The following is an 18,211-nucleotide window of genomic DNA, read 5'->3' as shown; positions in this document are numbered from 1 at the left end:
CAGGTCAAGTGTCTGTTCATCAGTTTAGAGTATATATAACAATATAGTATAAAATATAATATATTCATCATTTGTAAACATCTAAATGGTTTTTAAGTAATTGTTAAAATCAATAGTTTTCTCCTCATAGATGTGAAACTATTGGTGGAATTACTGTTGGACATATTTTTCTATCAGTGGAAATATTCATAACAATGATCCTGTTCTTCATGGATGAGATTTAATGATGAGAATTTAAGTTAAAGCTTCATGTTACAAACTGTCCCTGAGTTTGTTTCAGTTTTATTTCGATTCATTGTGGTTCTGCTTGATGACTCTTGTGTTGTGTTCACTGGACCAGTTTTCCTCCTCACAGTCTCTTCACCAACCCTCTGCACCTGCAGCAGGCTGTTTTCACTTCAGTCAAACTGGAGGAGGTTTTTGTACGACTCTCAATCACTGTGTGAACACTCCACCACCATGGAAGCCAAGACAGTAGTAATCTCCAACATCTTCAGCCTGAAGCCCACTGATGGTTAAAGTGTAGTCAGAACCAGATCTACTGCCACTGAATCGAGACGGAGTTCCTGAGAAGAGGGTTTCTACATCGTATATAAGAAGCTTTGGAGCCTGTCCAGGTTTCTGAAGGTACCAACTGAGATCAGCACCAATATTTGAACTCCCTGTGGCGCTGATGGTCACAGTCTTCGTTTGGACACAGAGCAGGGTGGTCCAGCTGTTTCCCCCACTTCCAGTCTTGATGTTAACCTATATGGCTGCTGGCTTTAACTTCATGTATCTTTTTAAAGTGACAAACAACATGTACTATTGTATTTGGTTTCTTTACTGTTTCTAAATTTCTACTGATAGAACTTCTACAATTCCTGGGAAATGAACATGATGGATGTGACATGTAATAAAAATGTTAGTTTGACTTTTTTGACATGAAATAAAAAATGAAAAAAAGATGGAAGAAAATAATTAAAATACACAAAAGAAAATATTAATGTGTGTTTAGTGCTTGGTGAGGTTACTGTCAGCTCTTAGCTCAGTGGTCTGTGTCAGAGTCTCTTCCTGCTGTAACAGCTCAGTGTCTCTGCAGTCTGACTGAGGGAGGTTTTTGTACGACCACTAATCACTGTGTGAACACTGGTCCACTATGTACACTCATACAGTAGTAAACTGCTGCATCTTCAGCCTGAACTCCACTGATGGTCAAACTGAAGTCAGAGCTGCTTCCACTGCCACTAAACCGAGCTGGTGTTCCTGTATGACGTATGTTCAAATGTCTTATTAGAAGCTTCGGACTCTGTCCAGATTTCTGTTGGTACCAGTGCATACAAAGATTAACACTGTCACAGATGTAAACAGGTTGGCTGATTTTACAGGTGAGAGTGACAGTGGATCCTGGAGTAAATGTCTCTACTGGAGGCTGAGTCACAGTCACCTGAGCGCTGCATCCTGCAGACAAAAACAAATCATTCATTTATCAGCACAAACAAATGAGAGAAAAGGCAGCACATCATGTTTGAAATGTTGCTGAGTCAATCAACCTGTAAAACAGCAGCAGGCCAGCGTCCAGATGAGGATGGCGATGAGAGTCATGCTGCTTGTGCTTTCTGCTGTGTTGACTGACACATCTGAGTCCTGCAGTGTTGAACTCACGGGACTATAAACCTTCTGACTTCACTGGAGGATCAGCTGACCATGCAAAGCCTCCTCTCTATGGAAATCATTTCTCTGCTCTCCACACACTGAAGGCAACGAGGGACACAACATCAGGAGAAATGCTGCTTGGATTTACACTAAATATCATCTTCATGGAAGAGAAAAATACATTAGAAGTGGAAATGAGAATTTTCAACATCTGGATTAAAATGGTCTCACTTTTGTTGATACAGTTTGTTTATTATATTTCCTATGATTTAGGGTATGTACATATAAACTTTTAAATAAATGTTAAAATAGATTGTTTTCTGCTCACAGTTGTAAAACTACTGGTGGATTTACTGTTGGACATATTTTTCTATCAGTGGAAATATTCATAACAATGATCCTGTTCTTAATGGATGAGATTTAATGTTGAGAATTTTAGTTAAAGCTTTATCATAGAAACTGCCTCTGAGTTTGTTTCAGTTTTATTTAGATTCTTTGTGGTTCTGCTTGATGACTCTTGTGTTGTGTTCACTGGACCAGTTTTCCTCCTCACAGTCTCTTCACCAACCCTCTGCACCTGCAGCAGGCTGTTTTCACTTCAGTCAAACTGGAGGAGGTTTTTGTACGACTCTCAATCACTGTGTGAACGTCCCATCACTATGGGCACCAAGACAGTAGTAATCTCCAACATCTTCAGCCTGAACACCACTGATGGTTAAAGTGTAGTCAGAACCAGATCTACTGCCACTGAATCGAGACGGAGTGTCTGAGTCAGGAATTGATGCATAGTATATAAGAAGCTTTGGAGCCTGTCCAGGTTTCTGAAGGTACCAACTGAGATCATCATCAATATCTGAACTCCCTGTGGCGCTGATGGTCACAGTCCCTCCAAGACTAACAGACTTCACTTTGTCAGTCTGAGTCAGGAAATTGTTGGCAGAAGACTCTGAAATGAGAAATGAAATATAACAATTGAAATGAACAATAGAAAACAAAGTTAAATAAAAAACAAAAAGTTTTGCACTGACTGGATTTGCAGCAAACACTTTCAAAGTCTCTCACCCTGACTCAGAAAACCCAACACCACAAGCAGAGTTATTGGCAACATCATCCTGATGCACTTTTCAGTGTGAGTGCGTGAAAACAGTTCAGACTCTCTGTGACAGAAGAACTTAAACTGTGAGGAGCAGTGATGCAGAAAAGTCATGCAAAGTACATGTGAGCACACCTGTCTTTATGAAACTGAGAGGGACAGCAGTGGTGGAGTAAGAGCAGGTTGTACCTCCACATGGACTGATTCAACTCATGTAGAAACCGTAGACTTCCTGTTCCTCATCTCTCTGCTGTTTGTGTGTTTGCAAAATCTTCCAAAGGCCTTTGTGCTCATAAGTAGGTGCACACTGCCCTCTGCTGACACTTAAGGTTCATAACAACTCCATATTGGCACGTTATAGATTTTGTATTCAGTCCTTAAACATTTTCAAGGTCATGTTACATCAGTCTGTTAATACAGCTGTGATATTAGAAATATCTACCTGCACACATGAAAAAGTTAACTCAAGGTGAAAACAGTCAAGATGCGACACCCAGCGGAGCAGTGACCTGCAGGAAATGCAGGCTCACTATGAGATGAAGGTGAGCCACCTGCTCGAGATGATCACAGAGAAGGACAATGAGATCAGCACCATCAGAAGTGAGATTAAAGCTTGCACTGAGGAGCATTTGATCCTTTCATCACAGCTGAGCCTTAAAGAGAAGGAACTTGTGGGGAGGGAGGAGAGCTGGGAGAGGAGACAGAAGGAGGTGGAGAAGCTGTGGGTGCAAAAAGAAGACGCCCTCGCACAAAGGGCGAGTAAAGCAAAGGAGGAGCTAAAGGGTGTGATTACCAAAAGCATCCATCTTCGGATATCTTGAATTTTTAATTCGTCCTCAAAGGCAGCCTTGTTCTTGTCAGACTCCTTCATCCATAAATCCCTGACTCTCTCTGTCTCCTCCTTCTGTGCACTGAGGCTGTCTCAAAGTGAAGAGAGTTCCCTTTCCTCCCTCTTGTTCTCATAGAAGCTCTGTTTGGCCATGTGCAGCTCTCTCCCCAGTGTGTTCTGCAGGCAGCCATTCTCCTGCATCATTTTTTGGTTCTCCTCCTGCAGGCTGGCAAACTGCTCTCAGGGCAGCATTTTCAGAGGCCAGCTTCATGTTGTCCTCTTCTTGTTTCAGGGAGTGCACGTCTGAGCTGGGGGGCACTCCGACAGGTGGCACATAGTGCTGTGGCCTGTTAGTGCCAGTCTGCACAGATGCCTGAAATAAATGAATATACAACAAGTGTTTAGATAAAACTAGTTCCATCATGAGTGGTGGCAGAAGAACTCAGGTACTTTTATTAAGCAAATGTTGCCATTATTTAATGAAATGGTATAAAAATCTTTTACAGGTAAAAATTGAAAATTTGACATGAGACAAGACGGAATTATTATCAGCAACATATAGTAAAATTTCTCATATGCAGAATGTTTGCTTTCAATGTTTTATATTATCACATATAGGCCATATATTACTATTAATGGGTAACAGTTTTGGATACATTCATGTGTAACTAAAAGCTTAACATTGTAACTGGACAAGGTTAAAAGTAATCATTTTAATTATTTTATATTCTGTTGGGTAGTTTAATCTTCAACATTTCATCATATTTTATTTGTTGATTACATGTTTTTTTTGAAGAAAGAAAACGAAACTTTTAGTGCAGCATGGGCCTCCAACATGTTTAATATTAATGAAATAAATAATTATGAAACAGGTAATTGCCTGAATAAATTGTGAAAAATAAATTAAATAATAATTTGTGCAAAAATTATTTTATGTTTTAGAAAATCATTAAACCTCAGTTATCATTATTACACAATTTTAAAGTTATATAAGGCTTCATTTTTATGTCATGATGGACATTATATTTCAAAATGCCCAAGAGTCTGCTTTTATTTCATAATAGCATTTTTCCCAATAACACTTTATTTTATCCTGCCTTTTATGTAATTGTGTCACTTTTCATAATGTAATTTTATATTTCATGAAATGTCATTGTGACATCACAATGATGGAACAGTCTAGAAGTGTTTCCTCTAAACAGTTTTACATTCACTCAGTACTTTAACTGATGACAAGCCAACTTCAGTCACCAGCGATCAGCTGCTGTCGAGCTACACACTCAAACAACAATACAACCTTCATCATCTCTTTGTCCAGTCACCATGGAAAGGAGATACGACCTGAGGCCCAGGGTAAGATTTTCTCATTCAACCAAGAAAAACGTGTTTGGTAAACATTTCATTCTCCACTGCACTAAAGCAGCAGCCAGTATACTCTTTCTCTTCTTCATGTATGGTCTAAAGCCTGAACAATCACAATAAATCCTTTTATAGACAAGAGACTTTTCAAGGAACAAAGTGAGAAATGCTGTATTTTAGATACACAATATGTTATTTAGAACACAGGACTGACAATAGACTATCCAATGTTACGAGGAGCAATAGTAGGAAGAAATTAAGTAAATGCACTTGTACTTTACTTATTCGCATTTTGAGCTACTTTTATTTTCCATAGATTTGTCCTTCAACTCTATGGACGCCGCTGGTATGTTATTATAGACATCTTATTTTAAAATGCCCTTTTTAAAAAAGTCTTCATAAAATACAAGCTTATGTTTTAGTTTAAACCAATAATTCCCACCTTTTTTTAGTTCATGACCCTTGATAAAAGAACAGTGTTTATGGGGCCCCTTGTCACATAAATCCATTAGTCACCAGCAGTTCCACCTAAGAAACATTTCTCTGTTTAAAAATCCAAATCTAAATGAGTAAAAATAGAAAAAGATAGACTTTATTCAAAGAATACAAAATTTTGGAAGCCTCATATTAGCTTGAGATAAACGTTTGAATTCATTTTTGGACAAAACAAGGACTGTGATTTTGCCCCCTTACACTTACACTGAAATCACATTATGAAGATGGCCAGTACCAAAGACAGAATGATTACACCTTTTTCAGTGTTCATATGGGCGCTTGTTCATTATTTAAAGACAGACTTGAAAGATTATGAACCAATCTACTTGTGACATTCATCATGTCATTACCCTCCAGATTTATATGGCGCCCCTTTGGAGGGACTGGACTAAGCAACCTACATGTAGGCTATATAAGGTAGTTAAATCTAGGTCCATCTGAGCAGCTGCAGAGGTAAAGCAGCCTACACATCTGTAATTGTATACTCATTCATTGTCGTATATCAGTCATTTGATTTAAAAAAAAAAAAAAAAGTACTTTTTCATTATGATTCTTTATAGGCTATTTCTTTACTTTGATTACTCTTTGATCTTAAATGCTTTCTTGCTCCAGGCTAAATCTGATACAATTTAAGGTTGTCCATCGTATCTATTTTACCAATTCCAAACTCTCCAAACTTTATCCCAATATCACGGACACATGCAATAGATGTCACCAGCAAACATGACCCACATGTTTTGGTCCTGTCCCCGTCTGCAAGTTTACTGGACGGCTGTTGTTAAACATCTTGCAGATGCACTAAATATGAAATTGATGCCTTGTCCAGAATTGGCTATTTTTGGAGTATTATCAGACGGTCAAACAATTAGGAAAAAGGTTAAGGACTGTGTCGCCTTTGCTTCTTTATTAGCACGTAGAAGAATTTTGTTGGAATGGAAGTCACCAGTTGCTCCCAAAGCTTCCCTGTGGCTTAAGGACCTCATGCTGTATTTAGACCTGGAGAAAATTAAATACAATCTGAAGGGGACACCTGGTAAATTTGATTCAGTATGGGGCTGCATGATTAGTTACATAGCTAAATTAAAGACACTACAGGACAAATGAGAAAATATAATAAATATAAATATAATAATATAATAATAATATTACTTCTCAGTTGTTGTTGTTGTTTTTTTGTTTTTTTTGTTATATCTTTGTTATTTTTTATTTATTTATTTTTATTCTCTCTGTGTACTAATGTAGTCACTTGTCTGTTTACAGTAAGAAGGAAGGATGTGTGTTAATAATCTGTAACTAAACTTTGTAGGACTGGGAGGGGTTGGGGGTGCGAGGGAATACGTGGTTGTTGTTTTTGAAAAAGGAAAAAATCCTTATTTCCCATTGTTTGCACTTTTGCCTGTCAAATGAATAAAAACATTAATTAAAAAAAATGCTTTCTTGCAGCAGAGTATTTTTGAACAGGTACTTCTGCTTGGGTAAAGGACCTGGATATTTCTTCCACCCTGAGTCCACAGTACAAACCGTTTTTTTCACCTGCCGCAGTAAACGTTACTCCACGGAGCTCTGTGATTGGTCAGCGGGCGGTATTCAAGCTCCTCCCCCCGGACATTCTGCCTGTGACCGCAACTCGGCGGCGGAGTCAGCAACGGTCCAGGATCCCGGCTGCAAGTTTTCGGGCAAACTATTAATCCAAGGTCAGTAAACTAACCCCGTGTTTTAACATAAATACCTCAAGCGTCGACACGTGTAACATTCGCTCTGTTGGTGTCCACCGCAGGCTCAGGAAAAGCCCGAAAATGAGTCACTTTAAGGAGCGTTTCGTGACTCTGCTCCATGAGAAGAACTTTGTGACAGACCAGTTGGCAACGCTGGAACAAAAAACGGGAGTGAAGAGGGAATACATCACCTTAGGTATGTTAAAAAAAAAAAAAAAAAAGACGTGGATAAACCTTCTTGAGTGCTCCAAATGTACTTTAACATGCTGGAGAGATAAATTAACTTAGTTAGGGTTTAAAGTCAGCTTTAAAGAACTAACCACAGTCTTCGTGTCTAGCTAAGAAGCCGCAAAGCTAACGTTGGTTAGTTTAGCTGACAGAAGTTGCCATTCATGCAGCAATGGCAGGCGGTTGTGGGCACACTGTCGCATGAGTACTCGGCTTTTCAGAGTGGTTTCATATCCTGTGCCACTCTTAGCTGGCTCACTTTATTACCCTTCTCAGGCTCCAATATCAAAGTTCATCTAGCTGAGACCTTTATGTTGCATTGCAAGATTAGAGGTGGTTCATAATCCGCCTTGCACACATTTATTTCAAAAATGTTGCTTCTTGAATGAACTGCATCTAATATCCCAGAGCCACTACCAACACCACACCTCCCTGGGGTATTTTTATCACGTCCTGAAATATCTAGTGGGGTGGCAGAGGTGGAGGGAGACTCTAGGATGACTGGTTATTCAGCTGCAGGCCGCTCTTTCAATTAGCTTTTAGGAGTTGTGTTTTGACACTGCTCTGTGGTCAGTTTGCACAGTATAAGTCAATAAGGACCAAACACCTCAGGCTATGCAGGCAACATTTCGTCTAGGATGCCACTCAGCTACAGGAAACACGTTATCCACGGTGACCTACTTTCAAACTGTCTTTACTCAAAATTGATCTGAGTTGACAGCCAAATGCAAGTATTGCATTTAAACAACCCATTTCAAGGTCACAGAGGATGTGCATGTGTATGGGTGTTGGATGCTGCTTGGGAATTTTTCTGTCTGTATTTAGCTGCAGTATATTAGATTTGGAGCGCAAGCATGTTTGCAAATAACCCTGAAGATTCATTGCTATTTTCAGATAGAGTTTACAACATCAAATATAGCACTTAATAGAAATAACCCTAACATTATAGCCCGACTGGTGTTCATTTTTGAAGGCTGATTTTGATTTTTTTTTTTTTTTTTTTTTTTTTTTTTATTAATCACATTATATTGGCAGATGCTCAAACACAAAAGGTTTTTGGTATGGGCCCTTTGGCCTTTAAAGAACTCTTACCAAGCTATGTATTAAGCAGGACACTGGACAGCTGAAAAATGAACTTATAAGTGCTTTCTGTTAGACAAACAATGTTATGGAGACACACTTGTCAAACTAGAAGCTAATCACTGTAAAATTGAATATCTAAGGGTTTTGACCATCAAAGATGTCAGTATAGACTATGAGAAACTGTTAATGACATATTTCACAATTTTGTGACATTAACAATTGGGAAAACATTCAATAATGAAAAAACCAGCATTGGCCGAAGTATCACTGAGTAAATGAACCCTGGTCCCTATTGTGTCTGAGGCATCATTGCCTTCTCAGGACTAATAAAATAATTATATGACCACAAAATATCAGTTTATCAGATTGGGTTGATGTCACAGCTGCATTTAAAAAATTTGTCCCACGCACACACACACCACCGAACTGGCTCACAAAACAAAAAACACTGTGTGTGACTGTATGTAAATACCATTTATCTCATCTCTACCCTGCAGTTAGCAGAGGGTAGAACCAGACAGAGCAAATTATGCCATGGCCTGTCCTGCTTGCAGAACTGACTTGTTAGCTTGTTAGTCAGGCAGCACGCATTCATCTGATACTTTGGCCACATTGCACGCTTGTTACAAACATGTACACTGATAATGGGTTGCATACAAGAAATTCTTTCCTGTTGGCTCACGACATCATCTTGTACTTTGCCTTGATCCAGGCATGTTAACTGAGAAACGTCTCAAGTTCATGCTGACTCTTGTGACGCTTTGAAGTGTGAAGACTTATGTGCTGACTGGAGTAGAGAGGTCTCATCTCTACTGTGTATGCAGCCAAACTCACTGACAGAGTGGTTGTTGTTTGTTAACTTCATGTTTTTAAAGCAACCCTTCTCCCTTTGTTCTCGTAACAGTAGGTTTTTGTGATGATGTGATGTTGAGAGGAACTGGATTTGTCGCTAAATTACAAGTCACGCAACTCTATAACGAGTAGTTTGAGTCATACAGTACATCACAGGATTACACAACTGTATAATGGCTTTTGTGTCCGTATATTCAGTTTTTCCACAAGAAGGACATGTGTTTTCATTTAAGGTTGTAAAACTGCCATGTCACATGGATGCATTCATTGTTTATTTTCTTAAAGTAGTGCAGGAGTTCCTTACTCACAGCATAGAACCAGATGGTATGTAGGTTTAGAGAGGTTTGTGACAGTAATGTTTTTATCAATTATCACAGACTAATTAACAGCATTGGTATATTTCTCTGTGCAAAGTGCTGCGGGGTCTTTCAACCAGTTCTTCCAGTTCCCTTCATTAAAGAGAGGTATCAGGTATGGGCATGGGTATTTGTATATGAGCTGGGACAAACAAATGAGATGTAAAGAGCAGGCAGCAGGCTGATGTTTGAAACAGTATCAAAGGCTTGTAGTGCTTCAGATACCTGCGTGAATTCATTGTGTTTATGGCAGTTGAATCTGATATCAAACATTGAGTTTTGCATAAATTTGAATGATATATGGCATTATGCTGCAAAGCCGCTTGAGGGTGATACAGTCATTCCTCACATCCTGTATTACCTAAGACCTGCTTCCATGTTTGCATTAAAACAAGTTCCCACAGACACAAAAGCTCTGGAAAAGATCCTGGATCTGAAATTGTTTTACAGACTTGGGGAAAATGTAAAATATCACTGAACATTAAGGAGAACCATGCATTTTGAATCATATTAAAAGGAAATGGGCAGGCTAAAATGGCTGGTCAGACTGCAGTGTATTTATTACGAAGTCGTTTTCTTGCTGCCAACTAACCACCAGGCTGTTTAGGCCTCTGAGGGATTAAATTAAGCAATGCAGCTAAAATGCTATTCTTTAAAGCTGATTGTCCTGCACATTTTGTTGGTGTGTGTGTGTAATTCACGACATAACCTTGTAAAGCAAAATAACATATTCAATCAGTGGCCTCTTAATTAGGGACACCTTTACAGTCTATGGCAATTCAGTACAACAGCTCAGCAATAATTTCTACCTTTTTATAAAGTCTATCATTGGCACTTTTTGGTGACATTATAAGAAATGTTTATATTAAATTGTATATTTATTACTTAGGTCATAGTTAAATTTGATGTTATAGACTATATTATATATTTTTTTGCCCTTACATACATGAGGGGGATGAATATTAGAAACACCTCTGAATATGCAGTCCAGTACACAGCTAAAAGATATGATTGAATTAACATTAATATGATCTGGTCAAAAAACTGAAGAGCAGGCATCATAAAAGTAAACTTTATGGCAAATTAATTGTCTGTTGATGATCTCATCAATTAATAGACTGTTTTTTCAGCTCAGTTATAGGTACAGCTACAGGTAAGGTATATACACCCAGTGACGGATTTATTATGTACTCCTGTTTCTAATATTCTGCCCCCCTTGTGTACACATATAGTCACGACAAAAAAAATAATCACAATACAACACCACTTTCAACAATGACCTGAGTAATAAACATATAATTAACACATTTGTGACAATGTCAGCAAAAAACTGAACATAATAAACTTAAATAAAGAGACAGATGTTGGGAGATGCTGTTCTGCTCCACAGTCAAGTTATGAACAAACATGTCAGCAGGCGTTGGGATTGCTTTGTACATTACACATACACTGTAATAGAAAAATACATTTAGTTTTAAGTGACTGAAAACCAATGGCATTTGTGGAATCTTTCACATACGTGAGGCGTATAGGCCACATGACAGTGTGAGCTGTGAGGTATATTTAAAGTCCGCTCTTCCACTGTAGCATTTGAATATCAGTGTTTGACTTGTGTTCAGTGCTCCTCCTAATCCTGGTACCATGCTGTCCTGACATCCTGCTATCAGACACACTCTGCTGACAGCAAGTTAATGTCACTTGACATTAGATGTGTTTGTCAAGTAACTGGATAGCCTCACCCTCCCCATTCTGTCCCGCCTCCTGCTCCCACCTCAGTGCTACTTCTCATCTTTCTCCCTCTGCAGGTGTTCTGACTTTTTTTGGCCTCTATCTTCTGTTTGGATATGGAGCCTCGCTGCTCTGCAACCTGGTTGGCTTCATCTATCCAGCATATTTCTCGTATGTATGGAGTTTAGCTTGTTTCAATAAACACTAAAATAATACAGTATGTACAATATCAATGCATTTAAATATGTAAGTGGCAATCTTGAAGATTTTTATTTACATAAATAAATGCATGTTAAGTCACTATATATCGCACTGAGGTAACACAACGGTGAATGAGCCTATGGCCCACTGATGAAAGTATTGACATAAAATCAGCTCTCAGGCGCTCACAGAAAAAAAGGAAAGGTCTTTTGGAAAAAGGCTGATTATTGTCTGACTTCTTTACTAGAATGAGTAGTTAGTTTTTTGCTGCCAGATTTCTGTGACCTGTAGTGTTAAAACACATTTGCTGTTACCACCAGTAACTACAGATCAACCAGGACTGAAATCTTCGAGATTGCCACTTTAAGTCCTTTTTAGTTTGTATTTCTTTACTTTATGAACACTTATATTAATGAAAAATTCAGTACCAATCCGCAAACATTTTGAGTTGTTGCAGGAAAAGCATGGGTGACAAGAATAAAACAATAATATATGTGTTCAGTCAGCCAGTGTACACAATACCAGAGCTTTAGAACTGACACATATTATTGGAATGCAGCCATTATTAATTATTAAAGGTTATCGATTGCAGCTTTTGCTTCTCGACTAAGGCATGTCAAAATGTGTGCTTTCCAAAAGGCCCACATTGCATTACAACTGAGAATGGACTTGAAATTTCTTTACTTTATGGACAACTGTCAGTGACTTGTTTTTTTCCTAACTATACTTCTTTCTACTTACTATCAGTTCATCAAGGAAAACACAGAGAAGTTTCAAAAAGAGAGAAATTTTTTCCAAAAACACTCCACCTTTGGAAAAGTTATTTGATTAACTCTGATTACTTAGGGTGTGGATTTTATTACTTGCATTAGACTTGTGTTAGGAAGGGATCCCATTACAACCGCTGTGGAGAGAAGGACTGAATACTCTGCCCAATAACTCAATGTACAACTGGGCATATGAGACACACTTGATAAAATCTTTACCTAAGTACTGCTTAAAGGTACCCTGTGGTTTTTAAACAGTCAGCATCACTCATCAAATCACATTGTGTGTATACTTCAGGCCTAACAAAACATTGAGCACATCTCCTGCTTCATAAAAAAAAAAAAAAAAAAAAAGTGGAAATTTTATTTTGATTGATTGATTTTCGGAAAACTGCTGTGTCCTTTTGTCTTTTATTTCCTTTATTCATGTGCTCATTGTTGCCAATTAAACACATTACTGCCTCAGGCTTTTGAAAAGCATCAGGGTCCTCTGCATGCCTGTACTTTCATGAAAACTTCCACAGTGTACAGTTTAAATGCAGTGAGTTTTAATCTCTTTATGCATTTTGTGACCTCATCAGTCTCCTGAGTCAAACCTGTCCTCCTGTGCATTTAGCATTAAGGCCATCGAAAGCAACAACAAGGAGGATGACACACAGTGGCTGACCTACTGGGTTGTTTATGGGCTCTTCAGCATCGTTGAAGCCTTCTCTGACATCTTCCTCTTCTGGTTCCCCTTTTACTATGCTGGCAAGGTAGGCTGACCTTTTGTATTTCTATGGGCAACATTTGGTACCATTTTTCTTTGTACTTTCTGTTTTACTGTTTTCACTCTTTAGCGCCTAGATATGAAGTTGTCAACTGACCTAAGTCTGCTTTCACTGTGAAACCGCAGACAGTCACACAATGTTGAATCACGAGTTGATGATTATGGGCCTGTCCACGCCATAGCTTGCAAACAGCACACTCTTGTGGACAATTTGTGTAATGTAGAAATGAGGAAATGTTCAAAAATCTCTTCATTGTTTTGCCCCATACTGCAATTTTTTTTTTTTTTTTACTACGCGGTGGAAAAGTGACAAAATAAAGTGAACTCAAAAAAAGTAGTATAAAAAAGTATACTTTCTACGCAGACTAAAAAACACTTGATTGTTGAGTGAACTGTCGATGGACACTGTTGTCTCACAATGCATTGTACAAATTAATTGGAGGAGCTGCTCATAGCTTTGAAAGAAAATAATTAATTACAAATGTTGGTGCAACAGCCCCTGAAATATAATGGAAAACAAATAATTAATCATTTAACTTTGCTCTCTCTTTGTGAAGAATGATGTGGCAGTATCATTCCAAAATTGCAATGTAATCGATGTCCAGCTGCGCACATATCGTATCATGTATCGAGTTGTAAAACCCATACAGAATGTTGACTGTAAAATATGTTGTTGCTGTATAGTAAATGCAAATAAAGAGTGGTATATTCTAATTCATATTATCAGTCCCAGTCAGTCAGATTAAAAGTGTTTCTGTCCATTTCATGTCCCTTTTGACAAGGTGGAAATTACTTTATGAGACTAAATGACCCCAATCATCACAAAGTCCTGCTTTGACCATTGAGGGTCACGTCACTGTCCAAATATTTCAGTCTAATTGCTATGATCGTTATTGCTCTGCTTCATTAAAACAGTTTGATTTCAATGACTAAACTCATGTGATAAACTTGTGAGTGATGGTAAATAAACATAGGCCTGGTTATGTAACACAGTAGCAATACAATAGCACACATTCAAGCAAAATGCTAACACTTCTCTTCTTGATTGCACGAAGTTGTGCATTTAACAGCTGCAACTATTGGGTATTTTTGTTATTGATCAGCAGGTGTTTTTTAATTATTAACAGATTAATCGGCCTATACATGTCAAAGAATTATTATATAAATGATGATCACAGTTTCTTAAAACTATGGTAACTTTTTCAAATTGCTTGTTTGTTCCAACTAATAATCTAAACCCCCAAATTATTCAGTTTCTTATCTCATAAAACACAGAACCACACAGTAGATACTTTGGACAGGAAGTTACAGCAGACTAATATCTAAGATCTGCCATCTGCTCTCTCCTCAGTGTTTGTTCCTGATCTGGTGTATGGCCCCGGTGACGTGGAACGGTTCTGAGATCTTGTACAAGCGTGTGATCCGGCCATTTTTCTTGAAACACCAGGCTGCCATGGACAATGTTGTCAGCGATCTGAGTGCTAAGGCTAAGAACATAACTGAGACCGTCACAAAAGAGGGTGAGATACCCACAGTAGTTGTGCAAATGTAGCCACATTCATATACTGTTTTTCTGCAGTATTGTCACAACGAACAAATGAATCACCTGAGTTTCAGACCGTAAAAGTATCTCCCCAAATACAGTAATCAATTGTATATTTTAATCTTTTTTTTTACCTTTCTGCAAAATATAGTGTTTTTCTTTCTCTCTTTGCTCCATCAGCTGTTAACCGGGCCCTCAACCATGAAAAGGACCAGTGAGAAACATGGCAAGGCTTTGTGTGTGTACATGTTTGTGTTTGGGTAGTTGAAAGAGTGACTGAGGGAGTGTATGTCTGTGTTTGTCATTGTTTGCTTTCGGTTTGTCCTCCCCCTTCCTTGACAAATGATGATAATCAACCCACCATGTCATGTGGTGAACTGAAGCTTCACACTCCTAAAATAAAATCACAACTTGTTTGTGCATCCACATCACTTTACTGCCATCGGTACTGCTAAGACAATCGGTGAAACTGTGACCTTTTTATGAGATCTTCTTTTTTTTTTTTTGTTGTAGTCTGACAAAATCAGTGGAAAGAATTACATTGATAGTAAAAATTGTGACTGTGTACCTGCACATTTCAGCAACACTGTAGGTGTAGTCGGTGTTGTCTAATTGAGCCATTTGTGACAGAAAACTGAGGCCGATAGCAGTAAGGTTATAAAAGGAGGTGGCCTTAAAATGTGTCCATAAACAGCATTTTCTAACATTGTTAATTAAAACTGGAACTTTAATATGTCATGTCATGTCTGCATTGCTCTTAAAAGCCTTATTCTCGCATGTGCCAAGCAGAATATAAATTCTGTTTGAGCTATTGGGAAGGTTCTCACTCTGTCTAACTGGACGACTTCTGTCTTTTGATATGTCTTAATTTATCATCTCATAATGATGAAACAGTAAAACTGGGATCCTGGTAAACTGAAACTAGTGTCTCTGTGTCTGACTTTCAACTTTCTGATTTATTTCTGTTTCTTCTGGGGCCCTCTGTCTAAGCACTTCCATTCCTCATAAATTGGAAAATGGGATTTGGTCCAAATTACAATGTTCACACACCAGTGATTTCTGTAATTGTTTTTTTTATAGCAGAGGCAAATCAGAGAAATTGTATTTCTGGATCCATAACCTCTGCGGGTTTGGTTCTAGTTCATTTTGTAGCACCAAATTTGTCTTATTAATGAATTTTATCTTCAGTAATTGTAATTGTGGCCACATATCTTTCTCTGTGTCTTGTGAAACTAAATGTTTCACCAACCCTTTTTTAAAATGTTTTTTTTTATTTAACATTGCTGAACAGAATTTTTTTGTATGATATTACAGTAGTAAATTTAAAAAAACATTTGCAACCAATTTTGCAGTTGTAATTGTAGATATTTTTTTGTTTTAATTTACACTTGGTAGAGCAGGAAATGTTTGACTTTTGTTGTGATTTGTTTCGGGGAAAATTCCTATGCCACACACTCTTTCTCTCCTATCCTACATATCCACTTAATCTTTTAACCTGTCACCCTCAAGTACATTTACAGGCTTTCAGACAGCCTAACCATCCACGCTTTAATTTGTGTTTGGCTCTGGATTCATGCTTGAGGGGTTTTGAATGGGAGGCCCTTTGTGTCCCTGCACTGGATGTAATGCATGGGAAATGGTGGACAGAGCCCATGCGATGGCCACACACCACCACGGGGAGAGGAAGGCACCCATCTGGAAACAGCTGCTATGAAGATGTGTCTGCTGGGTGTTTGTTATGTATCCCCAGAGCCACCGGTGGCTGACATGTTATTGATTCAACAGAAACGGGACACAGAAACCAATAATTGCATCACATTGCTGTGTGGTTTCAATCCAAGGCTTTGTATGGAGTGTGGGGCCTGTAATGACTTAGGACAGTTGAAGAGGAGCTGAAGAGAGGTGATAAAGTTTTATATGCATCGAGCATTTTCAGCTTGCTTTTTCTTATTACATGTTGCATATGTACACTATAGCGATATGGCTATAGAGATGACATTCATGGTTCCCAGGTGATGGATCCTAACAACTTGTCATCCCCGCACTTCCTCTAGTGCCATCCATGAGCTTGGCCTCTGTGGTTCTGACTGAACTGTCTCAACTACTGAATGAATTGCCAGAAAAGTTGGTGGACACATTCATCAGTCCTAAAAAGCAGTGGGGGGGGGGAAAGAAGTTAATGAAAAAGCTTAAATTCAATTTAAGTTGAATATATTTTCTTGTGTCCTGTAGACTGTAACATTAGCATAACATTAACATTAATTTTACTTTTTGCTAAATGGGATTGTCTACAAGTGAGACTTATTCAAGAGTGGATTGTATATGCAGGAGACTCATTTTTGTTAGACTGAGAAAAGGGTATTACACTGTGTCCTGCTTGGTTTAGTATTTAAGCTAAGATTGTTAGCATTCTGACGTTAGCATTGAGTAACCACTGTGTCTGACAGATGCTAACATGACACTTAGTACATGTCTTAAAAACTGAGATTTAAAAATGAATTCTTATACTTCAATTGTGATATTATGAAACTTGCTCCTGTGGACAACACAGGAATAAACCAACGAGGATAAGAAGACTTAACTCTGAAAATAAAGGTAGGTTTACAACGCCACTGAGTCACTAATGTCTTGTTGAACAATGCCACTGATTTGAATCTCTAGATCTCTCCCTTCCTCTGTCCAAGCTGACTTTCATCTGTCTTTTCTCCTGCCTCACCCTGCATTACTCTGCTCCCCCCCCCGGTCTTGTGCTCATTATCCCCTTGACTACAACAATCAATGCTTCTTGTAATCACCCTGTCTGCTCGTCTGAACGCCGGCTCGCCGACAGAGGGGGACAAACGCAAGGCCGTCCGGACGGAGGGTTGGTGAGTCATACAGTGAGACCGTCACGTACTAACACAGCTCAAAACAGGGCCTGGTCTGTCCTCGGCCGCAGGCCTCTCATCGGGGATGGGCTTATTCGCATTTATTTGTGATATTAACCGAAATGAATGAAATGTTCTCATCTCAGCTGACATGGGTTGAGAATTCATTTGGGTGACTTTATAGCTAATGGGCTGGTACACTTCCTGTTTACTAGCCCCTGAAGTATGCACCATCTCTTTCTTTCTTTCTTTCTTTCTTTCTTTCTTTCTTTCCACCCGTTACATGTTGTTCTGCTGTGTTACATGTGTATGTAGTAGTCTGTAGCCTATACTGTGGCCTACTTCCTGTTTATGCTGCTGTCTTCAGGTGCTTCTGGGTCTGTCCATGGTGCTGAAACACAATGAGGTCGCTGTCCGTGGTGCTGATCTTGGGTCTGACAACCAGGCATGTGATTTTTTAAATTTATTTCTTTATTTAAAAGCTCTGCAAGCAGACTTCACACATTGCCTTACTAATAAACAAACCAATCAAATATGTGTTTTCACTTTTGTTTATCCATGCCTGCAAAAGTTATAGATGACTCAAAAGCCTAACCTGATCCAGTGAATCCAACAAGCCTGACCTGTCCATTCTCACCAAATTTCACCTATTTTATTTTTTCATTTTCTGCTGCTCTCGGCCAAAGTGGAG

At 38.6% G+C, this 18,211-nt stretch overlaps 1 protein-coding gene and 1 gene segment (V, D, J or C); one reads left to right on the top strand and one right to left on the bottom strand.

Moving 5' to 3' along the window:
- Window positions 1-23: 23 nt before the first annotated feature.
- On the bottom strand, window positions 24-1,739 carry LOC139633328 (immunoglobulin kappa variable 6-21-like). The segment is given in 3 exon segments: window positions 24-684; window positions 1,130-1,440; window positions 1,533-1,739. Coding segments are annotated over 3 exon segments (612 nt in total).
- Window positions 1,740-6,951: 5,212 nt separating this feature from the next.
- Window positions 6,952-15,574, top strand: LOC139632743 (receptor expression-enhancing protein 5). The gene is made up of 6 exons (XM_071497913.1): window positions 6,952-7,105; window positions 7,189-7,322; window positions 11,451-11,544; window positions 12,958-13,096; window positions 14,462-14,630; window positions 14,834-15,574. Exons 2-6 carry the CDS (start codon window positions 7,208-7,210, stop codon window positions 14,869-14,871), a joined length of 555 nt encoding a protein of 184 aa, XP_071354014.1. The 5' UTR covers window positions 6,952-7,105; window positions 7,189-7,207; the 3' UTR covers window positions 14,872-15,574.
- The last annotated feature ends 2,637 nt before the right edge of the window (window positions 15,575-18,211 follow it).

This window comes from Trachinotus anak, unplaced genomic scaffold (genome assembly GCF_046630095.1).
Source record: "Trachinotus anak isolate AG129_WGS33_773 ecotype Australia unplaced genomic scaffold, CSIRO_AGI_Tana_v1 ptg000015l, whole genome shotgun sequence".
NCBI lineage: Eukaryota > Metazoa > Chordata > Actinopteri > Carangiformes > Carangidae > Trachinotus > Trachinotus anak.
This window is presented reverse-complemented; position numbering and strand designations above follow the sequence as displayed.

Excerpts from the sequence above, each read along its gene's own strand:
- LOC139632743 (XM_071497913.1), top strand. The coding sequence starts at position 7,208 with ATGAGTCACTTTAAGGAGCGTTTCGTGACTCTGCTCCATGAGAAGAAC. Across the intron at positions 11,545-12,957 it reads ATCTATCCAGCATATTTCTC|CATTAAGGCCATCGAAAGCA; the intron begins GTATGTATGGAG and ends CTGTGCATTTAG. Across the intron at positions 13,097-14,461 it reads CCTTTTACTATGCTGGCAAG|TGTTTGTTCCTGATCTGGTG; the intron begins GTAGGCTGACCT and ends CTCTCTCCTCAG.